Source organism: Salmo salar, chromosome ssa02 (genome assembly GCF_905237065.1).
Source record: "Salmo salar chromosome ssa02, Ssal_v3.1, whole genome shotgun sequence".
NCBI classification, from domain to species: domain Eukaryota; kingdom Metazoa; phylum Chordata; class Actinopteri; order Salmoniformes; family Salmonidae; genus Salmo; species Salmo salar.
Genome location: NC_059443.1, coordinates 16,249,041 through 16,274,268, shown reverse-complemented (window position 1 = coordinate 16,274,268; position 25,228 = coordinate 16,249,041). Strand labels below are relative to the sequence as shown.

Below are 25,228 nucleotides of genomic sequence, written 5' to 3'. Positions count from 1 at the left end.
GGAGGCCTGCATCGTCAGAGAGAGAGCTAGAGGCATTATTCTGTATGTGCTCTGGAGGCCTGCATCGTCAGAGAGAGAGCTAGAGGCATTATTCTGTATGTGCTCTGGAGGCCTGCATCATCAGAGAGAGAGCTAGAGGCATTATTCTGTATGTGATCTGCAGGCCTGCATCATCAGAGAGAGAGCTAGAGGCATTATTCTGTATGTGCTCTGGAGGCCTGCATCGTCAGATGATTAATTAAATAAATAAAATAAATCAATCATCAGTTGAGACAAATTGCATCCCCAGAGAGAGTCTGACTAAAGGTGCATATGTGGGTTGGTGGTGTTGTGTGTTCATGATAATTACAGTACATTTATAGATAAATGGGTCCACATAATAGGAATTTTGTTCCGCTAAATAGCAATTGTGTTTAGTGACGTCAATATAAGGAGGTCGCTTTATCAATCAGCGTGTGTAAATATCTATGAATGGACTGTAATTCCTTAGCAACCCAAGGAGAACCATAATGCGCTGAATGAATCAGAGTCTGATGACCTCTGACTGAGTCACACTGGGCTGAGTGGTGTGTGTGTGTGTGTGTGTGTGTGTGTGTGTGTGTGTGTGTGTGTGTGTGTGTGTGTGTGTGTGTGTGTGTGTGTGTGTGTGTGTGTGTGTGTGTGTGTGTGTGTATACCTGCAGTCCAGCGAGGCGCTGTGCTGTGCAACAGAGAAGGACGTCAGTCCCCCCTGCAACTCTCCTAGTCGGGGGGCCGGCGATATGTTGGAACATAGCAGGTACCCACAATGCACGTCTCTGAAACACACAGGAAGTAGTGATGAACCTTCTCTCTAAGTTCAGGTTCCATTACTTACCTAAACTTTGCTGGACACATGTTATGTTCAAGGATAAAAGTACAGTGCGATGGCATGTCATTGTATTCAAGCACAACAGAACTGTGACACAAACAAGTGTCCTTACTGCTTGTTGCATTGGACCCATGTGTCTTTGTCCTTCCCACAGTTCCCCTTCTCTGTCCCCTCGATATTCAACTTCTCATAACAGAACTTGTCAGCAGCGGTCGCCTCTGAAAAATCAAACAATGAACAGGGATGATGTCACAACCTACATAAATAACCCTGCATTGAATGTCATTGAGGTTGACATAAAAACCTTTTCATCAGTGATTGAATCAAAAACAGTTATGTTACTCACTCTCTCCCCACAGGTACTTGCACTGTCTGTCTTTGGTCTTGCACCTCCCGTTAAAGCAACGACCCTGGACACAGAGGAATGGTACACTTCAAACACAAACACACACCTGTACACACCAACTGGTCCACTCTGATTATTCTTCATATCTCTTACCTGTTCCTTTTCACATGAGTAGCCGTCCATCTTGTGTACGTTCGGGGGACACTGGCTGGAGTTACCAGTGCAGTTCTCTGGAATATCACAGTCATTCACTGCCTCCCTACACACCACGCCCATAAACTCCATCTGCCCACACACAACACAACACAGGTCAAAGCATGTCAGTGGGTGTATGACATTTACTCCTGAGGTACTGACCTGTTGCACAGACTAACCACTGTAATTATTATTTGACCCTGCTGGTCATCTATGAACATTTAAACATCTTGAAGAACAATCTGGTCTTAATGGCCATGCACTCTTATAATCTCCATCCGGCACAGCCAGAAGAGGACTGGCCACCCCTCAGAGCCTGGTTCCTCTCCACCCGGCACAGCCAGAAGAGGACTGGCACCCCTTCAGAGCCTGGTTCCTGGCACCCCCTCAGAGCCTGGTTCCTGGCACCCCCTCAGAGCCTGGTTCCTCTCCACCCGGCACAGCCAGAAGAGGACTGGCACCCCTTCAGAGCCTGGTTCCTGGCACCCCTTCAGAGCCTGGTTCCTGGCACCCCCTCAGAGCCTGGTTCCTGGCACCCCCTCAGAGCCTGGTTCCTCTCCACCCGGCACAGCCAGAAGAGGACTGGCACCCCCTCAGAGCCTGGTTCCTGGCACCCCCTCAGAGCCTGGTTCCTCTCCACCCGGCACAGCCAGAAGAGGACTGGCACCCCTTCAGAGCCTGGTTCCTGGCACCCCCTCAGAGCCTGGTTCCTCTCCACCGGGTACAGCCAGAAGAGGACTGGCACCCCCTCAGAGCCTGGTTCCTCTCCACCTGGCACAGCCAGAAGAGGAGTGGCACCCCCTCAGAGCCTGGTTCCTCTCCACCTGGCACAGCCAGAAGAGGACTGGCACCCCCTCAGAGCCTGGTTCCTCTCCACCCAGCACAGCCAGAAGAGGACTGGCACCCCCTCAGAGCCTGGTTCCTCTCCACCCAGCACAGCCAGAAGAGGACTGGCACCCCCTCAGAGCCTGGTTCCTCTCCACCCAGCACAGCCAGAAGAGGACTGGCACCCCCTCAGAGCCTGGTTCCTCTCCACCCAGCACAGCCAGAAGAGGACTGGCACCCCCTCAGAGCCTGGTTCCTCTCCACCCAGCACAGCCAGAAGAGGACTGGCACCCCCTCAGAGCCTGGTTCCTCTCCACCCAGCACAGCCAGAAGAGGACTGGCACCCCCTCAGAGCCTGGTTCCTCTCTAGGTTCCTGCCTTTCTAGGGAGTTTTTCCAAGCCACCGTTCTTCTACAACTGCATTGCTTGCTGTTTGGGGTTTTAGGCTGGGTTTCTGTATAACATTTCATGACATTTGCTGATGTAAAAAGGGCTTTATAAATACATTTGATTGATTGATTATGCATATGTGCATATATGCGTGTTGTGACAATGCATAGTGTCCTGTACCTGACAGTTGTTACAGCAGAGTCCGTCGCTACACTTTGAGCCTTGTGTGAGTGTACACTTCTGACAGCACTTCTCTCCCTCCCTCTCGCACTCCTAGTGACGGAACACAAACACATATAAACAAACGCTTATGAATCAAGGTTCCCTGTAGATTCTCCAGGACCAGAGGACTAGGGCCGATGTCTGTCCACTCTCAGCTACTCACCGCTGGGCTGCCACAGTCACACTCCTCCCCTGGTTCCACCAAACCATTCCCACACTCTGGAGGGTCAACCAGCTGGAGTCACAGAAAGCGAGGGGGGGAGAGTGAAAGAGAGTAGAGAGGAGAGAGAGAAAGAGAGTGGTTAGGTTTATCTAAGTGCATTGGGTGAAATTTAAGAAAAGTGCTTTATAAGCTTTGAAGTTATTTTCTTCATTATCCCCTCCAGGGGTGTGTGTGTGTTGTGCGTGTGTGTTGTGCGTGTGTACCTTTAGGGGTTTGTTGAAGAGACAGGCTCCACCACCACTGTTGAGGAAGGTGTGGTACTCCTCTACGTTGCAGTTGGAGAACCTCTTGGGCAGGTAGAAGCTGTTCAACACAACCACAGAGTCACGCAGTTACACTGGAAACAACTACAGCACGTCAACAACAACACACATCCCTCTGAGACACACTGTGCCACTCGTGTTGCTTTAGCCTTGTCCTAACAGAGAGAAGGCCAGTAGTGTGGTATATACTTACAAACTTCCGTATATGAACAGGAAGGAAACATTCACCACAAAACGTGTTCAACCAGACTGACTAACATTTCTGACTGATTCTAAGAGTTGGTTCCATTTCAGCTCAATCCAATCCCTTACAGCCCACCATCTATAGAATAACACAAACACACCCACACCTTTTATCTGTTGATGACCACAGTCAAAGTCAGGGTCAAAGAATAGGGATTGTAGTGGTATGGCATTGGCATACAAGATTAGTATTGACTGATGGTGTGTAGAGGAAATAATATTTGTCACATTATTGTTGTTGTTATTGTTATTGTCCTTGTTGTTGCTTCTGGTTGTGAATCATAACCTATGCACAATCAGTTATGTGTGGTGGCAGAAATCAGGTCCCATTGATAGCTTAAGGACAAAGGTGTCTTTTGTTGCAGAAATTGATTGACTTGAAATTAATACATTTCTGGAGACCACCTTTGCCCTGAAGCAATCAATAGCACCTGGTTTGCTAGTAAGCAATTGACACTCAATCAGGGGTCTTTCTGTTGTTAGTCTGTCATTGTTAGTGTTGACCCCTTGCTGCTCTGCATTCCTGCAATCAGGGCTTAGCCTCAGATGCTATTGTCCTGTCTCCCCATAGCACTGTTGCTAAATTATACAGCAAATATGTATCCGCTTTGAGTAGTAATGCTAGTGAGTGGCTAATGGGAGCTAGTGCTGTAAACACAATGCAGCAAATCTTGGGCCCAACAGGAGCATTCCCGGAGAAAGGAAATGGTGGACGTCAAGGGGCTGAGTTGAGTGTGGATTATTGTAGCATTTACAATAGTAGTGAGAGTCATACTGATTAGGAATCAAACAAAGGCTCACAATAACAGAGAGAGGGATAGAGAGAGAGAGAGACCTCCAATGAATCACTGGCAATATACATCAATCCTCCCTTACTTATTTCTATGTTTCTCTCGCTCTCTTCTTCTCTCTCGCTAAACACTCTAAATGAAGAGGGGATAGTGTATGATGACTGATAAAGAACATTTCCCATTTGTGGGGCGGTGGCCCCAACATAGCCTCAACATAGTAAAACCCTCAGTAATGAAGAACCTAACACAGCAGAACCCAGTGTGATACAAACACAAGTCTCTCATTCATCCAGTGCATTATGGCTCCCCCAGGCTGGATAACAACCCAATTGTTCTCACACACACACACACACACACACACACACACACACACACACACACACACACACACACACACACACACACACACACACACACACACACACGCACTAATTAAGGAACCCAGATAGAACCCCAACCCTTTTGAAGGAGAGAACCACCACACAGTAAACGGTCAGTATTAGTTCATAGGAACAGACATGCAGGCGCTGAGAAGAGAAAATAAAAAGTCCATCAATGGGCGTGACTGATACTTGCTCATTGAATACGAGTGTCTGAAATACCATTGACCTCTGCTTAGAGAGAGGGAGTCTGGGTAAGAGCCATGTGCTGGGGAAAGGGTAAACAATAACTTCTGACCTTTGACATGTGACATGCTGACCTCACGGAGAGGTTGCTAAAGTCAGGTAACAATATCAATGATAGAATCCGAAGAGGGGTCAGTGCTGTTGAGTACAGTATTAATGGAGATACATCATATTGGTCTCGTACGGGAATGACATTGCAGACTGTATCAATCGGTTAGATGGACAAGACATGATGGGTAGGGCTCATTGTCAAAGCTTTAAGGGGAAAAGGGATCCCTTATGAGTATAATTGTAGTACAATCCGTTGCTCCAAAAGTGCTCAGCGAGTGACATCAGCCAAAAACTGAAAATATATATGAAAATAAATCTGAAAAATATATGTACATAATGAACATAAATAAATACAGCTGAGATCAGACCACAGAGCTGTATTTCTTTACACTGCATCATCATCATCTGAAGAAGAAGACGAAGCTACGGCGGGACGTCGAGCCACAGAGGCCGTAATGCTATTGGATGGAATGGGAAAGGTTGAGATGACTGACAACCCTTCCAGGCAGACGATTGGTTCAAACTGCACGAGCAGCGTTACAGCCAAGCTTCTGCTCACCTGCTGTCCCATTTGGGATTGAGGGGAAACGCAAGAGGTATTAAAGAAGAGGGGTAAAGACACACATCCTCCATACTAACACACACACAAACACACAGCGCTCACACACAGTTGCATCCATATAGATACACACACAAGCTGCAAAGCAGCAAGCGTGTACACACAGAAACACACAATGAACGGTAAACATTTGGCTGACAAGGACAGTACAAGAGCTCCACAGTTAACTGAGAGAGGTATAACATATTTACATTTAGATATTATTCAGAATATAGAATGTGATTGGTGGAACTCCACGTGGCAGTTCAGGAAATGACCAATCACTCACAGATAGCATTACTAATATGAATCCCTGGCCAAACAGTCCAGTGCCTGAAGTTATTGATGTCTGGAGTAAACAACAGCCTCTACTGCCATCTAGTGGAATATGTCCTGAACTACAACGCAGTCTAAAGTATTTTCTAATGCTCCAGACATTGTTAACCGAGAGTCAACACTAACAAGATAATCACTGTGAATGTATTATTTGTCCTAATTCAGATGATCTCCTCTGTCTAAATGTCCAACTAAGTGAGACTGACTATGTTTCTCGGTAGTCACTTTCTGGCCAGGCTAAGATGGACAAAGGGGGCATTATCATCAGAACTTATGAATAAGTATATGAGATATTAGTTCTTAGTCGGAGTTAAGGTTAGGTTCAGGGTTAGGGTTAGGTTTAAGGTTGAGGGTTAGGTTTAAGGGTGAAAGTTAGGGGTAAGGTTATGGTGAGTTAGGGTTAGTGGTTAAAAGTGCAGTACTTCCATCCTTTCTAACATGGTCAGATAGTGACAACCCTCTTCTCTAAGAGACTAACGCACTATGACATCACAGCGACACAGAGGCGCACAGAGGGAACACACGTTTGGAATGTCGGCATTGCCGCGGGAGATGGGATCTGTTGCCGTGGCAGTGTGCGACGGGTTGTTTGGGAAACAAAGTACTTTAGAGGAAACTTACCCAACATCATCCATGATGCAGCCAGACCAACGGTCATCACACTTGCACTCGCCTGTGGACACACAACATACATGTCTCTGTGTGGCCAGTGTGTGTGTGGCCAGTGTGTGTGTGGCCAGTGTGTGTGTGGTGTGTGTGTGTATGTGTGTGTGTGTACAGGATTGTACCGTTGAGGATCCTCTTCTTGTCAGAGAAGATGCCAATGTTTTGTCCCAGAGACTGGGCCAGGGTTATAGCCATCTCATCTGTCTTGCCATACTGACAGAGGAAGGGAGGAGAAAAGAAAGAAAGAGACAGAATAGAGAGAGAGAATTAGTTCTTAAACTGTGCCTAAAAGAGATGCTGATCAAGGTCCATTTTCATCCTGAAGCGGGGCCTACCTCATTGACTCCTCCTCCTTTAGTTAGAGAACAGACTCCTCCCATATAGGAAGCTCCTCCCCAGCTGCTATGGAACCGGTTCCCTCTGGTAAAAAGAGAGGAAGTGATTAAATCTCTAAACCAGGGGTTCCCAGACTTTTTAGTCCCGTCAAATAAGGATGTCACCAACAGCCAATGTTAACTTTTTAATTTGGGACTATGACAGTCTATTACAAATCAGTCTGACAGGAAGCATGGTTTGAAGTGACTAAAATGCATCAGACCCCCCATACACACATTCAGACACAGACTGACTAGAGGTCGGCCGATTATGATTTTTCAATGCCGATACCAATACCGATTATTGGAGGGCCAAAAAACTGATGCCGATTAATCGGCCGATATAAAAAAATGTATTTGGAATAATGACAATTACAACTATTCTGAACGAACACTTATTTTAACTTAATATAATACATCAATAAAATCAATTTAGCCTCAAATAAATAATGAAACATGTTCAATTTGGTTTAAATAATGCAAAAACAAAGTGTTGGAGAAGAATGTAAAAGTGCAATATGTGCCATGTAAGAAAGCTAACGTTTAAGCTCCTTGCTCAGAACATGAGATCATATGAAAGCTGGTGGTTCCTTTTAACATGAGTCTTCAATATTCCCAGGTAAGAAGTTTTAGGTTATAGTTATTATAGGAATTATAGGACTATTTCTCTCTATACGATTTGTATTTCATATACCTTTGACTATTAGATGTTCTTATAGGCACTTTAGTATTGCCAGTGTAACAGTATAGCTTCCGTCCCTCTCCTCGCTCCTACCTGGGCTCGAACCAGGAACACATCGACAACAGCCACCCTCGAAGCAGCGTTACCCATGTAGAGCAAGGGGAATAGCTACTCCAAGTCTCAGAGCGAGTGATGTTTGAAACACTATTAGCGCGCACCCCGCTAACTAACTAGCCATTTCACATCGGTTACAGCAGCCTAATCTCGGGAGTTGATAGGCTTGAAGTCATAAATGGCGCAATGGAAGAGCTGCTGGCAAAACGCACAAAAGTGCTATTTGAATAAATACTTACGAGCCTGCTGGTGCCTACCACCGCTCAGTCAGACTGCTCTATCAAATATTAAATCATAGACTTAATTATAATATAATAAACACACAGAAATACGAGCCTTAGGTCATTAATATGGTCGATTCCGGAAACTATCATCTCGAAAACAAAACGTTTATTCTTTCAGTGAAATACGGAACCGTTCCGTATTTTATCTAACTGGTGGCATCTCTAAGTCTAAATATTGCTGTTACATTGCACAACCTTCAATGTTATGTTATAATTACGTAAAATTCTGGCAAATTAGTTCGCAACGAGCCAGGCGGCCCAAACTGTTGCATATACCCTGACTCTGCGTGCAACGAACGCAAGAGAAGTGACACAATTTCAAACATTTCAAACATCACTCGCTCTGAGACTTGGAGTAGTTGTTCCCCTTGCTCTGCATGGGTAACGCTGCTTCGAGGGTGGCTGTTGTCGATGTGTTCCTGGTTAATATTGCCTGCTAACCTGGATTTCTTTTAGCCAAATATGCAGGTTTAAAAATATATACTTCTGTGTATTGATTTTAAGAAAGGCATTGATGTTTATGGTTAGGTACATGTTGGAGCAACGACAGTCCTTTTTCGCAAATGTGCACCGCATCGATTATATGCAACGCAGGACAGGCTAGATAAACTAGTAATATCATCAACCATGTGTAGTTAACTAGTGATTATGATTGATTGATTGATTGATTGTTTTTTTATAAGATAAGTTTAATGCTAGCTAGCAACTTACCTTGGCTTCTTACGGCATTTGCATAACAGGCAGGCTCCTTGTGGAGTGCAATGTAAAGCAGGTGGTTAGAGCGTTGGACTAGTTAACCGTAAGGTTGCAAGATTGAATCCCCGAGCTGACAAGGTAAAAATCTGTCGTTCTGCCCCTGAACAAGGCAGTTAACCCACCGTTCCTAGGCCGTCATTGAAAATAAGAATGTGTTCTTAACTGACTTGCCTAGTTAAATAAAGGTGTAAAAAAACAAATAATAATACATTTAAAAAACTATTTGGCCAAATAACAAAAATATTGTTATGAAATTGTTATGAAAACTTGAAATCGGCCCTTATTAATCGGCCATTCCGATTAATCGGTCGACCTCTAGACTGAACCCATATACCAACCCCTCTCCCCCACCCCACACAGACAGACAGAACCCATATCACCCCCTCTCCACACAGAAACAGACTGAACCCATACCACCCCCTCTCCCCCACCCCACACAGACAGACAGAACCCATATCACCCCCTCTCCACACAGAAACAGACTGAACCCATACCAACCCCTCTCCCCCACCCCACCCAGACAGACAGACAGAACCCATATCACCCCCTCTCCACACAGAGACAGGCTGAACCCATACCACCCCCTCTCCCCCACCCCACACAGAGACAGACAGAACCCCTAACCCCCTCTCCCCCCCAACCAAGAGACAGACAGAACCCATACCACCCTCTCTCCCAACCCCACACAGAGACAGACAGAACCCTTAAGCCCCTCTCCCCACCCCACACAGAGACAGACAGAACCCATACCACCCCCTCTCCTCCACCCCACACAGAGACAGACAGAACCCATACCACCCCCTCTCCTCCACCCCACACAGAGACAGACAGAACCCATACCACCCCCTCTCCCCACCCCACACAGAGACAGACAGAACCCACACCACCCCCTCTCCCCCACCCCACACAGAGACAGACAGAACCCATACCACCCCCTCTCCTCCACCCCACACAGAGACAGACAGAACCCATACCACCCCCTCTCCTCCACCCCACACAGAGACAGACAGAACCCACACTACCCCCCCTCCCACCCCACACAGAGACAGACAGAACCCATACCACCCCCTCTCCCCCACCCCACACAGAGACAGACAGAACCCATACCACCCCCTCTCCCCCCACACAGAGACAGACAGAACCCCTAACCCCCTCTCCTCCACCCCACACAGAGACAGACAGAACCCATACCACCCCCTCTCCCCACCCCACACAGAGACAGACAGAACCCCTAACCCCCTCTCCCCACCCCACACAGAGACAGACATAACCCATACCACCCCCTCTCCTCCACCCCACACAGAGACAGACAGAACCCATACCACCCCCTCTCCTCCACCCCACACAGAGACAGACAGAACCCATACCACCCCCTCTCCTCCACCCCACACAGAGACACACAGAACCCATACCACCCCCTCTCCCCCACCCCACACAGAGACAGACAGAACCCATACCACCCCCTCTCCCCCACCCCACACAGAGACAGACAGAACCCACACCACCCCCTCTCCCCCACCCCACACAGAGACAGACAGAACCCATACCACCCCCTCTCCTCCACCCCACACAGAGACAGACAGAACCCACACTACCCCCTCTCCCCACCCCACACAGAGACAGACAGAACCCATACCACCCCCTCTCCCCCACCCCACACAGAGACAGACAGAACCCATACCACCCCCTCTCCCCCCCACACAGAGACAGACAGAACCCCTAACCCCCTCTCCCCCCAACCAAGAGACAGACAGAACCCATACCACCCTCTCTCCCCCACCCCACACAGAGACAGACAGAACCCATACCACCCCCTCTCCCCCCCCACACAGAGACAGACAGAACCCCTAACCCCCTCTCCCCCCAACCAAGAGACAGACAGAACCCATACCACCCCCTCTCCCCCACCCCACACAGAGACAGACATAACCCATACCACCCCCTCTCCTCCACCCCACACAGAGACAGACAGAACCCATACCACCCCCTCTCCTCCACCCCACACAGAGACAGACAGAACCCATACCACCCCCTCTCCTCCACCCCACACAGAGACAGACAGAACCCACACTACCCCCTCTCCCCACCCCACACAGAGACAGACAGAACCCATACCACCCCCTCTCCCCACCCCACACAGAGACAGACAGAACCCATACCACCCCCTCTCCCCCACCCCACACAGAGACAGACAGAACCCATACCACTCCCTCTCCTCCACCCCACACAGAGACAGACAGAACCCATACCACCCCCTCTCCCCATCCCACACAGAGACAGACAGAACCCATACCACCCCCCTCCTCCACCCCACACAGAGACAGACAGAACCCATACCACCCCCTCTCCCCACCCCAAACAGAGACAGACAGAACCCATACCACTACCTCTCCCCCACCCCACACAGAGACAGACAGAACCCATACCACCCCCCTCTCCCCCACCCCACACAGAGACAGACAGAACCCATACCACCCCCCTCTCCCCACCACACACAGAGACAGACAGAACCCATACCACCCCCTCTCCCCCACCCCACACAGAGACAGACAGAACCCATACCACCCCCTCTCCCCCGCCCCACACAGAGACAGACAGAACCCCCAACCCCCCTCTCCCCACCCCACATAGAGACAGACAGAACCCCTAACCCCCTCTCCCCCACCCCACACAGAGACAGACAGAAACCATACCACCCCCTCTCCTCCACCCCACACAGAGACTGACAGAACCCATACCACCCCCTCTTCCCCACCCCACACAGAGACAGACAGAACCCATACCACCCCCTCTCCCCCACCACACACAGAGACAGACAGAACCCATACCACCCCCTCTCCCCACCCCACACAGAGACAGACAGACCCCTAACCCCTCTCCCCACCCCACACAGAGACAGACAGAACCCATACCACCCCCTCTTCCCCACCCCACACAGAGACAGACAGAACCCATACCACCCCCTCTCCCCACCCCACATAGAGACAGACAGAACCCCCAACCCCTCTCCCCCACCCCACACAGAGACAGACAGAACCCATACCACCCCCTCTCCCCCACCCCACACAGAGACAGACAGAACCCATACCCCCCCCCCACACAGAGACAGACAGAACCCATACCACCCCCTCTACCCCACCCCACACAGAGACAGACAGAACCCCTAACCCCCTCTCCTCCACCCCACACAGAGACAGACAGAACCCATACCACCCCCTCTCCCCACCCCACACAGAGACAGACAGAACCCATACCACCCCCTCTCCCCCACCCCACAGAGACAGACAGAACCCATACCACCCCCTCTCCCCCACCCCACACAGAGACAGACAGAACCCACACCACCCCCTCTCCCCACCCCACACAGAGACAGACAGAACCCATACCACCCCCTCTCCTCCACCCCACACAGAGACAGACAGAACCCATACCACCCCCTCTCCTCCACCCCACACAGAGACAGACAGAACCCACACTACCCCCCTCCCACCCCACACAGAGACAGACAGAACCCATACCACCCCCTCTCCTCCACCCCACACAGAGACAGACAGAACCCATACCACCCCCTCTCCCCCACCCCACACAGAGACAGACAGAACCCATACCACCCCCTCTCCCCCCACCACAGAACCCCAACCCCCCCCCCCACCAAGAGACAGACAGAACCCATACCACCCTCTCTCCCCCACCCCACACAGAGACAGACAGAACCCCTAACCCCCTCTCCCCCACCCCACACAGAGACAGACATAACCCATACCACCCCCTCTCCTCCACCCCACACAGAGACAGACAGAACCCATACCACCCCCCTCTCCTCCACCCCACACAGAGACAGACAGAACCCATACCACCCCCTCTCCTCCACCCCACACAGAGACACACAGAACCCATACCACCCCCTCTCCCCCACCCCACACAGAGACAGACAGAACCCATACCACCCCCTCTCCCCACCCCACACAGAGACAGACAGAACCCATACCACCCTCTCTCCCCCACCCCACACAGAGACAGACATAACCCATACCACCCCCTCTCCTCCACCCCACACAGAGACAGACAGAACCCATACCACCCCCTCTCCTCCACCCCACACAGAGACAGACAGAACCCATACCACCCCCTCTCCTCCACCCCACACAGAGACACACAGAACCCATACCACCCCCTCTCCCCCACCCCACACAGAGACAGACAGAACCCATACCACCCCCTCTCCCCACCCCACACAGAGACAGACAGAACCCATACCACCCCCTCTCCCCCACCCCACACAGAGACAGACAGAACCCACACTACCCCCTCTCCCCCACCCCACACAGAGACAGACAGAACCCACACCACCCCCTCTCCCCCACCCCACACAGAGACAGACAGAACCCATACCACCCCCTCTCCTCCACCCCACACAGAGACAGACAGAACCCACACTACCCCCTCTCCCCCACCCCACACAGAGACAGACAGAACCCATACCACCCCCTCTCCCCCACCCCACACAGAGACAGACAGAACCCATACCACCCCCTCTCCCCCCCACACAGAGACAGACAGAACCCCTAACCCCCTCTCCCCCCCAACCAAGAGACAGACAGAACCCATACCACCCTCTCTCCCCACCCCACACAGAGACAGACAGACAGAACCCCTAACCCCCTCTCCCCACCCCACACAGAGACAGACATAACCCATACCACCCCCTCTCCTCCACCCCACACAGAGACAGACAGAACCCATACCACCCTCTCTCCTCCACCCCACACAGAGACAGACAGAACCCATACCACCCCCTCTCCTCCACCCCACACAGAGACAGACAGAACCCATACCACCCCCTCTCCTCCACCCCACACAGAGACAGACAGAACCCACACTACCCCCTCTCCCCACCCCACACAGAGACAGACAGAACCCATACCACCCCCTCTCCCCCACCCCACACAGAGACAGACAGAACCCATACCACCCCCTCTCCCCCACCCCACACAGAGACAGACAGAACCCATACCACCCCCTCTCCCCCCACACAGAGACAGACAGAACCCATACCACTCCCTCTCCTCCACCCCACACAGAGACAGACAGAACCCACACTACCCCCTCTCCCCCACCCCACACAGAGACAGACAGAACCCATACCACCCCCTCTCCCCCACCCCACACAGAGACAGACAGAACCCATACCACCCCCTCTCCCCCACCCCACACAGAGACAGACAGAACCCATACCACCCCCTCTCCCCCCACACAGAGACAGACAGAACCCATACCACTCCCTCTCCTCCACCCCACACAGAGACAGACAGAACCCATACCACCCCCTCTCCCCATCCCACACAGAGACAGACAGAACCCATACCACCCCCTCTCCTCCACCCCACACAGAGACAGACAGAACCCATACCACCCCCTCTCCTCCACCCCACACAGAGACAGACAGAACCCATACCACCCCCTCTCCCCCACCCCACACAGAGACAGACAGAACCCATACCACCCCCTCTCCTCCACCCCACACAGAGACAGACAGAACCCATACCACCCCCTCTCCCCCACCCCAAACAGAGACAGACAGAACCCATACCACTACCTCTCCCCCACCCCACACAGAGACAGACAGAACCCATACCACCCCCTCTCCCCCACCCCACACAGAGACAGACAGAACCCATACCACCCCCTCTCCCCCACCACACACAGAGACAGACAGAACCCATACCACCCCCTCTCCCCCACCCCACACAGAGACAGACAGAACCCATACCACCCCCTCTCCCCCACCCCACACAGAGACAGACAGAACCCCCAACCCCCTCTCCCCCACCCCACATAGAGACAGACAGAACCCCTAACCCCCTCTCCCCCACCCCACACAGAGACAGACAGAAACCATACCACCCCCTCTCCTCCACCCCACACAGAGACTGACAGAACCCATACCACCCCCTCTCCCCCACCCCACACAGAGACAGACAGAACCCATACCACCCCCTCTCCCCCACCCCACACAGAGACAGACAGAACCCATACCACCCCCTCTTCCCCACCCCACACAGAGACAGACAGAACCCATACCACCCCCTCTCCCCCACCCCACACAGAGACAGACAGAACCCATACCACCCCCTCTCCCCACCCCACACAGAGACAGACAGAACCCATACCCCCCCCAACACAGAGACAGACAGAACCCATACCCCCCCCCACACAGAGACAGACAGAACCCATACCACCCCCTCTACCCCACCCCACACAGAGACAGACAGAACCCATACCACCCCCTCTCCTCCACCCCACACAGAGACAGACAGAACCCATACCACCCCCTCTCCCCCACCCCACACAGAGACAGACAGAACCCATACCAACCCCTCTCCCCACCCCACACAGAGACAGACAGAACCCATACCACCCCCTCTCCCCCACCCCACACAGAGACAGACAGGCTTACGAGAAAAGATGCACGGAGTCACACTTCTCCTTGATGAAGTCTCGTCTGTACTTCATGAACTCCCTCAAGGTCACCATGGGGTCGTCGTCGATGTTGAACCGGTTGTCAGCCGCCCACGTCTCCATGGCAACCAGCACGATGCGGGTGTTGAGCTGCTCCTTGAAGATCTGGGAAGGGAGGGTAACATCAGAACACCAAACATCAGACCAACAGAACAGCTGCAGGAAATACGGTGCTGTCTGTCTCTTGAGAGTTGACTGACATCAAAACATTTCCTCAAACTACTTCAATGACCTAAATGACTTTGAAAGCTGACTGAGATCTAATGAAAACATCCATTCCAAACAGACTTATGTCTGGGGGGATAACAACAAATAATGCTAGTGTTTGTGATTCTAATCTGAGCAGCTTATGAGAACACTGCTCCGTGGCCAGACAGAATCAACAGAGGCTAATAGTCTCTTCAAAGGACACAATGTGGACGAGTGGCACAGTGAGAGAACATGTTTGCCTGAATAGGATGAAAATCTATTAAACAACCTGTTTGACTGCCCAGATAAACAGTGGAGACGGTGAGGGGAGGGAGGAAAGGACACCTGTAAAGACGGATTGATTTAGCTGAATTCCAGCAGTAGTCTCACATGGACAGAGATGGAGAGGGGAGAAAGGAGAGGATTGATGGAGGAGAGGAAGGGAGGGGATGATTGTTGTTTGTTTTTAGGCTCAGGTGCACAGAGAGGAGCGAGGGATGGACTGAGGAGAGGGAGGGTACAGGAAGGGTCACTGTTGTCTGTATTTAGGCCTGTCTGTTTGTCTGTTTGTGGTTGCACAGTAAGCCAAGAACATTGCATTAAATCAACAATGCACAGTGGACAGGGACGCTTTCAGTTCTATTCTTAAAACAAAAAATCTATCAAACACACACCATTCCCTATATAGCATCCTTTTTGTGTCATCACTAAATCTCAAGGGTATGCAAACAGATATGACCAGCCTATCAGCTTTCAAATGTGACCCTGTTCCTCTGCAACGGGCCTATCAGATTTCAGCAGCACAGCAGACAGATGGGGCTGAGGAGACCAGTTATCGTTGCAGACGGTGACACTGAAGATTCCGCCCTTGATCGGTCGAGATTCTAAAGACCAGATGAGTCTACTGTCTCTAGGCTCATGTAGCTCATGGAGGCCAGATAGCCACTGCTAGCTGACAAAATATCCAATACCAAAAATATTATGTTTAGGTAACTTACCATATCAGCCATATTGACCACAGACTTAGCGTAGTTATTCGTCTGACCAACAGAGAGACGATGCTTTTTATACTAGAGAGAGAGAGAGAGAAGAGAGAGAGAGAGAGAGAGAGAGAGAGATATTCAGCCTTATACCTGAACCCCTAGCTTCTTTAATGGGGGTAACATCAGTGAAAGAAAGAGCACACACACACAAACACACACAGACAGACTGCTCTCACCATCAGATGGTCATTGATCACCATCAGCTCGATGTACTTGGTCTCCTCGGCCACACTGCCTCCAACCCGTGGGGCCTACGAGAGCAACACAGAGCAGACTGTAAGCTTCAATGGATCTAACACACAGACACACACACACACACACACACACACACACACACACACACACACACACACACACACACACACACACACACACACACACACACACACACACACACACACACACACACAGAGAACTCAAGATGAGTCCTTTCTCAGCATTCCTTCCCCAGTTACAGTAAATTATGACTCATCCATAACTGTGACCATAAGGATGGTAGGAGGAAAACCTGGGGCATTCCACAGTTTTCACTCACCTGTCTCTTCTTCCTCCGGTGGATGACCTTTGACCCAGGAAATGGAGGGCTGGGGAAAGGAGGCTCTGGGAGGTCAACTGGGGAAAAACAAAAACAAAGGAGGGTTAGTGTATTATTGTTTGTTAGCGTATAGGGCGATAACATTCACTATAACATTCTCCACATCTAACAGTAACCAAGCTATGCATTTACATTACATTTACATTACATTTTAGTCATTTAGCAGACGCTCTTATCCAGAGCGACTTACAGTAGTGAATGCATACATTTCATTAAAAAAAATATTATGTTTACTCAGGCTTATGTGTTTCTGTAGGCCTAAGGCTCTGATACTGGATATTAGTTCAGCTGCAACTCATGGTAAGCAATCAGATTTTGTGGCCAAAACTAACAGTTTTGCAATATTTATTTCATTTATTAGTTTTCCAATAGTTTGTTTAATTGAATCCACCCCTCATAACTCTTACAGCAGATACCTTACCATTAGGAAGGAAGTAAGCTGCTGCCTCTTGTCCTGCTGATTTATAGATCATGTGGATCTGGACATCACCCTGCAAGACATTAGAAAGAAAGGTGGAGGGTCATTATTCATTATTTTCTCTCCTTTTTTTGTATATATTTTTTTTAATCATCCAACCATGTATATTCATATAAATTGAATAAAGTGCGCTGTCTGTCATCAGCAACCACACAGACCCAGGCCAGTACAATGTGAATATGAACGCGCGGGTGAAGTTACATTCTCTTGACAACCACGGGGACGCGCAAGAAGCGAGTGCGCTACGGACGGGAAACCGCTCCTTGGAACTGAAAAACTCAACAACAATTTGGAATGGCTGCGATTTCTCCCTAATAAACGCGTTAACGTTACAAAAATCAAAGGTATGAAGTTCGACCTCTCTTTTTCAGAGTCAGCTGAGCTTCTGTGAGCTCTAGCGTTTAGCTAGCTAGTCCCATCTTTTTGACAATCCAGGGCGCAACAGGTTTCTAGCTAACGTTAGCTAGCTGATGCTAACTTATTATTAGCTAGCTTGTCAGCTGGTTAATGATTGCTAGGTTGTATCAACATAGTTTGAACAACTGCATGTAGAAGACATCACAGCTAAATTACATATCCACAACTTCACAAGCATACGGGGAGAACAACTAAAGTAAGTTAGTAGGCTAACTAGCTAATTGAATGATAGCTATCTAATTAGCTAACTGACTACACACATTCACTACTGAATTCTTATTACGTGTCTGTCATGTTATGCCAGTCTGCTCAGTAGAACATCCACACAGTAAGTTAACGTTATATTCTAGCGCTGTAAACATAGTGAGCAAGTTACACATTGGTAAATAACTGGTTCTACTTTGAGACAATTGAGTTTACTGCATTACGGCGCAACAACCATTGTCAACGGTAGTAAAGGGTAGACCAGTCTATTGTCCATTGTTTTTCTGGACAGCCCCTGTTGTGGAGTAGTACTGCAGTACTTGCCTAATAGGCTTAGTTTGTAAGTGTCTGAGTTCCAATGAAATGAGAGCATTGTTTTCAGTCATGCAGATTCTAGGTCAACTGTGTTAGTGAATAGGAACATATAAGGGGTTTGCCTGTAGCTGGGTCACCTCCCTCAGTGGCGTAAACTTTGATGCTGTTTTCAAGAGTACAGTGTAATGCTATGGATTGTTGTCAAGCAGAAAGGTCTCCCTGCCATGCAGGATAGGAAATGCTCTGTCACATATTTATATTCAGAAGTAAACAGGCCTCTAAATCTGGATGACCAGTTCATCTGACTGAGTACTGTTCTCCCTCTCTCGTTTTCCCTTTTTCTCTTTATCCAAAAGAACAGGAAGTCCTGTTGACATCACTTCCTGTCTGCGGCGGCCATGTCGTGCCGGGACATCCACGCCACCAATGCCTTCTCCTTCATCATCGCCTTCATCTCCGTGGGCGGCATCGCTGTGGCGGCGCTGATCCCACAGTGGCGAGTGACACGACTTGTCACCTTCAACAAAAACGCCAAGAACATCAGCGTCTATGACGGCCTGTGGGCCAAGTGTGTGAAACAAGATGGCTACTCTGGCTGCTACTACTATGACTCAGAGGTACGGGTCTGATGATCGCACAATCATAAGGACATACAGCATCCCATATTCCCCCCATATGGTGCACTGCCAAATAGGGCTCTAAAGTAGTGCACTATACAGGAAACAGGGTGCCATTTGAGATTTGCATAAATCATTTCTCATTTATTCCTTCTCCCCACAGTGGTATTCTAAAGTGGACCAGTTGGACCTGAGACTGCTCCAGTTCTGCCTGCCGACTGGGCTACTGTTTGGCTCCCTGGCCCTGGTGCTGTGTATGGCAGGCATGTCTAAGACCTGCTGCTGCTCTGATAAGGCTGAGACAGACATCAAGAGTACCCGCTGTCTGGTCAACAGCGCAGGCTGCCACCTAGTGGCTGGGATGTTCCTGTTCCTGGGCGGTGCTATCGCCCTGGCGCCCTCCGTGTGGTTCCTGTTCCGGACCAAGGAGATGAACATCAAGTACGACCGCATCTTCTCAGACGGGTTCGCGGTCTACGGGGCCATCGGCTGTTCCGGCGGCCTCATGCTCGCCGCCCTGCTGATGTTCATGTGGTACTGCATGTGTAAGAAGCTACCCTCTCCCTTCTGGCTGCCTCTACCCACACTCCCTAACTCCCTCTCCACCCAGCCCCTCACAGCCAATGGGTACCCCCCCTCCCCCGTCTACGGCCCCCCTCAGACCTTCCCTCCACAGGGGTACGTCCCCACTGTGATGGATGCCCAGCCCTACGCTCCCTCCCAGGGCTACCCTCAGAGCGTAGGCCACCGCTACTCCACACGCTCACGCATGTCTGGCATAGAGATAGACATCCCTGTTCTAACACAAGGCCTCTGAGGGAGGGAGGGCTGCTGCAAGAACACTGAGTCCTGGTTCCATTTAGCTGTCCTGTCTCCTGTAAAGGGTGTGTACTGTTAGTGCAATATAAATGAAGGATATGACTGTTGGTCAGTCTGCACTAGAAATACAACTCTGCATCACTCGACCAAGCACTGCACTGTTAGACACAGTTTAATATGCTGGCTCCACATCTGGTGAAAGGACACCAGAGATGCCCCATAATGATGTCTGAATTCACTGTTACGTTTTGATTGAAAACAATATTTTCTAATCGCACCTATTTGTACATCTCTTCTTAATGTAAATCTGCTTGAAACCTCATAGCATTTCTACATTGTGTATATTGTGTTCACTAATGTTTCAACTGCTAAGAAATGAACTAAACTGTACTTTAACCGTGAGGTAACTTGATGTAGTGAGGTAAAAGGGAGTGACATTGACTGTGATTGCTTTGATGTGCCTGTTGTTTTAATGTGTTGGTCTGTGAAGAAACACTACTGCTGTGCCTTGTTCAGAACAGCCATATTACATTGCTTAGTTATCCTGTGTGTGTTGTATTAATACTGTAACATGTTTCTTTTGTTGTGCTAGTTTTATACACATGCTGTTTTTGGGCGTTGGAGATGTTATAATATGCTGTAACGTGAGATGACGTGGGAATGTCGAAATGACTCTCATACTATTTACCCATCAACAGTACAGCAGTGGCTCTAAGGCCATTACTTTTTATATGTAGACATAAATTAGATCATTTTGTATCTAATTCACATCATGATGCCACCGTATATCAATCAAATGTATAGATGACATCAGCAGATGTCACAGTGCTATATCATGAAGGTAGTTGTTGATCTGTCTCCTTTGTTAAGGTGCCTGGGAGATATGATTGAAGCAGAACACATACTGCTCCTCTGTGGCTCTGTCTGCTACTCAGACCAAAGGAACGTCAAAATGACCATCTTATTTTAGCTCCGGTACACTGCCATCATCTGTCGCCTGTTCTTTTTGTCAAATTGTAAGAGTCTACACTGAGCTGTGTCAGCAAACGTTGAGCTACTCTTGTTTCCACTTCATTCATCCACTACTGGGCTCCCGAGTGGCGCAGCGGTCTAAGGCAATGCATCTCAGTGCTAGAGGTGTCACTACAGACCCTGGTTCGATTCCAGGCTGTATCTCCATGATTGGGAGTCCATAGGGCGGCGCACAATTGGCCCAGCGTTGTCCGGGGTAGGCCGTCATTGTAAATAAGAATGTGTTCTTCACTGACTTGCCTAGTTAAATAAAAATAAACTGTCATTGATTTCACATGAAGGGGAGGGGGGCTCACTACACTGTAACATCACATTCCATTGGCTGTGCTGGTTCTAAAATGGTAGAACACTGACTGAATGCACTGGGCTTCTTATGATTCTACAATCTAGAGAAAGGATTCTGTGATTTATGTTGCATTCTATCCCTAAACACTAGTTTTGACCAAACTGTCCTCTAACTCGTGTGTTGACTTAATCTTAAATACCCATTGTATCAGTCATAACATATCCGACATGCTCTCTCTGTTGCAGTACTGCATGTACAGTCTAATGTTCTTATCTCTATGGAAAATATCTTTGTTCACCAGACTTTTTTCTAAAAATGTTTATCTAAAACTATCAGTGTTCCTCGTCACGGCCGATGATGACTAATACTGGTGTCACAGTACCACCAGAGATGTATTTACCGTACTTAACATGATTAACAGGGCCAGAGAAAGGCCACACTAAAATGAGTCACCTGTTTGCAGTGATTCTGAGTGAATGTATTAGTTGGAGTCATTTAGCCGGGCGTGCTGTGATTTGAACTGGGTGAAACTGTTCAGCCAAACGGCTGAGAGACAGAGAGGGCTGGTTGAGATGGAGCTGGGTTTATCTGGCAGGCAGATTGGATTACAAGCAGCAGGGTAATGGGTTGTTTCCGGTCCTCAGGGTTAGTGCTGTGTCAGCTGGTTATTGCTCCACTTTGGCACTTTATTGATCAGTCAGAGTAGTGATTAATGGGCTGTAAGGTCTGTTCACCTGGCTTCCCAGCAGGACATCCCAATAGTATCCTCGCCTTGATCTGCACTGATAAGTAGGGCTGGATTGGTCCCTGTAACTCACCCAATGAGTTGCTATTTGAAAGACGGATGGAAATGAGACATTTTGTGGCCTTCGGGAATAGAAAGTGCATTTTAAAGCATTTATTTAAAAAATCCTTTACGGGCTAATAGGCTATGATTCGTACATATTCTAGGGAGCAGTGTTGGTTGCTGGCCCATCCTATTTACACAGTCAGCGACACATAGTGGCACAGTACATGGAAATATAGGGCCTAGAAAAACCTGACAGCACTTTTTAATTTCAGTTTTTCTCACCAGGTCAGTTTGTTATTATTGTTTGATTCAGAGACGGTGATGACAGCATGCTGCCTCGTCTCTGACTGAGAGACACACGCACGCACGCACGCACGCACACACACACACACACACACATACACAGCCTTGTCTGACCCCATGAAGTCCGCTGTCACATCTTGGAGTGACAGACGCGACAGACAGTGAACCGTGAGCGTTAGCAACCCGCTGAGAGGCTAGCTGTCACTGAAGGCTGAGGACACCAAAGGATTTCTGACACTGCAAGGTCCACTAAGAACTGTTCCCTGGCTACACTGTGTACCAAGACAGACATATTGTTCTGGTAATCCTGGCTACACTCTGAACCAAGACAGACATATTGTTCTGATAACACTGGCTACACTCTGTACCAAGACAGACATATTGTTCTGTTAACCCTGGCTAAACTCTGAACCAAGACAGACATATTGTTCTGATAACACTGGCTACACTCTGTACCAAGACAGACATATTGTTCTGTTAACCCTGGCTACACTCTGAACCAAGACAGACATATTGTTCTGGTAACCCTGGCTACACTCTGAACCAAGACAGACATATTGTTCTGGTAACCCTGGCTACACTCTGAACCAAGACAGACATATTGTTCTGGTAAGGACTGAAGCAGCATGAAGAGCAGAGACAAGACTATAGTTAACATTCTGGTAGCAAAGACAATGAGGAGTTGAGAGTAGGTTTCTTCCAACCTGAGGGAGTTAGTCCCTGCCACTGATAACATGGTGTTTCCTTTAGGGACTTGGCCTGAATAGAACACTGTAATAACAGTATGAACAAACTACACCAGTACTATTTAAAACCAGTGCTAACATGTGCCTTGGGAATGGGCTTGAACCAGCAACCATGCTCTGAAGGTCTGCCATTAAGGTCCAGACCTCTTGGGAGCACTTACACGCAGGGAGGCCTAAACCCACTCAGCCTTTGTCCATAGAGAACAGCTTCCTCCACATCAGTGCAGGCAGAAACAACCAGGCAGTGAGCTATCTCTATCATCATATACAGTCTTCGATGAGTGAGCTCTCTCCATTGTGTTACAGTCTTTGATGTGTGTCACAACCCCCTAAGGACAGACACCATCTCTCATCATCCCACAGACACTCTTCACACCAAGCAGTGCTCTGTTTAATCTCACTCTTTCATGTTGCCAATGTGATTAGTGGTGGATCGCAAACCTAAATGCTGCAGTTCATGTCAATGTGATGGTAGATTTCTATACAGAACAGAACTGACAGATCAATCTGTATCATGTCTGTTCTTTATTATTCTGTTTCATGATATCTATGTATATATTAATATGCAGTTTAATTTCAGAATATGTGAGCTATGTAGAATAATGTTTTGTACACATGAATATGCCTGTTAATGTTTGGACTTTGTTAAGAAACAGTAATCTCAAATGAATGCTGTATAATGTTCTCTTGTCCAATTGTCTTTGTTTCCTGATGAATCCCTTTTTGGTGAGGTAGGATAGCAGTTTGGGGGGACAACCGCCTACAAACACACACACACACACACACTCCACGGGGTGTGTGTCGTGAGTAGGATTAGGGTCTCACACAGATGGGCTCAGATGTCCTTGGACAAAAAAACAGGCCGTGGCCTGGGTTGCTGGGGGAGACCGTATCTCTGATGAATTAATATAAAGTGTGGGGGGGGGGGCAGCAGCACCCCTTTCATTCAGGCTTAGGAGTTCCAAGGATTCATCCTGTGTTCGTGTGTGTGTTGCATTAGAGTGCATGAAGGGGGTTGGCGAAAGGCCACAAAGGATCCCCCTAGTCCTCAACCCCCTTCACCACCACTACCCTCCCCTCCAAACCTGCACATTCATAGGCTATCAGCTCCACCCCCCCCGTCTTCACACCCTCCACCCTCACCACCGCGTCTCCATCAAGCCCCATCCCCCACACCTTCCCAACTAGCCCTGGCCCCAGCACAGTCTGAGGAACTGGGTAGTCTGGGAAGTCCTGGGTACAGAGAGGGAATCCACTGAGCATCCCCATGAGATGACTGGTTCTTTGTAAGCCAGCCAATCCACCATCCAGGGCTGTTTTTGGAATGTTACATTCTGTGATGCTGATCACCACAACCTTTCTATGTGCTCTGAGTACTAACAGCCCACAGATGTACACAATCCAGACAGACACCATTACGGTGCACCCATGAAGTATCACAAGGGAGAAACAACCATGTCTATACATTCTGTTAATCATATTTCTATGCAAAGGAGAGGAGTGCCCAAACATGGAAGCTTTAATTCCCATTCCCTATATTAACATCCATCTTTTATTGAGACAGGAAGTGCAGGGTGGTGCAGGGCAGGGGGTGGCACAACCGTGAGAGCCAGACATATGGTCTTCTGTACAAAGACAACTCAGCATAATCTCCCTCCTACACATACACACACACAAACAAACACACACACACGCAAACACGCACACACACCGATTTTGCTACAGCAGGAGCATCTTGCAGAGAACCGATCCCAGAATCCCAGTCCCAACATCCTGCCCACATAGAGCCATGTTAGTCAGCCTCTTGGCTCCCTTCCTGCTGCCTGGCTCCCTGGTTCTGGTTCCTCTTGGCTCCCTTCCTGCTGCCTGGCTCCCTGGTTCTGGTTTCTCTTGGCTCCCTTCCTGCTGCCTGGCTCCCTGGTTCTGGTTCCTCTTGGCTCCCTTCCTGCTGCCTGGCTCCCTGGTTCTGGTTTCTCTTGGCTGCCTTCCTGCTGCCTGGCTCCCTGGTTCTGGTTCCTCTTGGCTCCCTTCCTGCTGCCTG

General features: G+C 49.2%; 2 protein-coding genes across 5 annotated transcripts in view; one reads left to right on the top strand and one right to left on the bottom strand.

Moving 5' to 3' along the window:
• Positions 1–25,228, bottom strand: part of LOC106576002 (disintegrin and metalloproteinase domain-containing protein 22) — a 107,882-nt gene that overhangs the window by 11,652 nt on the left and 71,002 nt on the right. For both annotated transcript variants that reach the window (XM_045698510.1, XM_045698520.1), the window contains exons 7-21: positions 17,602–17,671; positions 17,121–17,197; positions 16,762–16,836; positions 16,541–16,612; positions 15,292–15,458; positions 6,960–7,044; positions 6,747–6,837; positions 6,580–6,631; positions 3,254–3,353; positions 2,991–3,062; positions 2,786–2,878; positions 1,349–1,480; positions 1,196–1,259; positions 962–1,067; positions 677–796 (exon numbers count right to left, since the gene is read on the bottom strand). In XM_045698510.1, coding sequence (XP_045554466.1) covers positions 677–796; positions 962–1,067; positions 1,196–1,259; positions 1,349–1,480; positions 2,786–2,878; positions 2,991–3,062; positions 3,254–3,353; positions 6,580–6,631; positions 6,747–6,837; positions 6,960–7,044; positions 15,292–15,458; positions 16,541–16,612; positions 16,762–16,836; positions 17,121–17,197; positions 17,602–17,671 — 1,376 coding nt within the window. The remainder of the gene's footprint in view (positions 1–676; positions 797–961; positions 1,068–1,195; positions 1,260–1,348; positions 1,481–2,785; positions 2,879–2,990; positions 3,063–3,253; positions 3,354–6,579; positions 6,632–6,746; positions 6,838–6,959; positions 7,045–15,291; positions 15,459–16,540; positions 16,613–16,761; positions 16,837–17,120; positions 17,198–17,601; positions 17,672–25,228) is intronic.
• On the top strand, positions 17,851–20,577 carry LOC106576019 (claudin-12). Of its 3 annotated transcripts, none has more exons than XM_014152818.2 (3): positions 17,851–18,002; positions 18,951–19,211; positions 19,375–20,577. In XM_014152818.2, exons 2-3 carry the CDS (start codon positions 18,993–18,995, stop codon positions 20,026–20,028), a joined length of 873 nt encoding a protein of 290 aa, XP_014008293.1. In that variant the 5' UTR covers positions 17,851–18,002; positions 18,951–18,992; the 3' UTR covers positions 20,029–20,577. The 3 variants fall into 3 exon arrangements, with proteins under 3 accessions (XP_014008293.1, XP_014008313.1, XP_014008303.1); XM_014152838.2 differs by having other exon boundaries at positions 17,862–18,002; positions 18,956–19,211; XM_014152828.2 differs by lacking the exon at positions 17,851–18,002 and adding an exon at positions 18,009–18,271.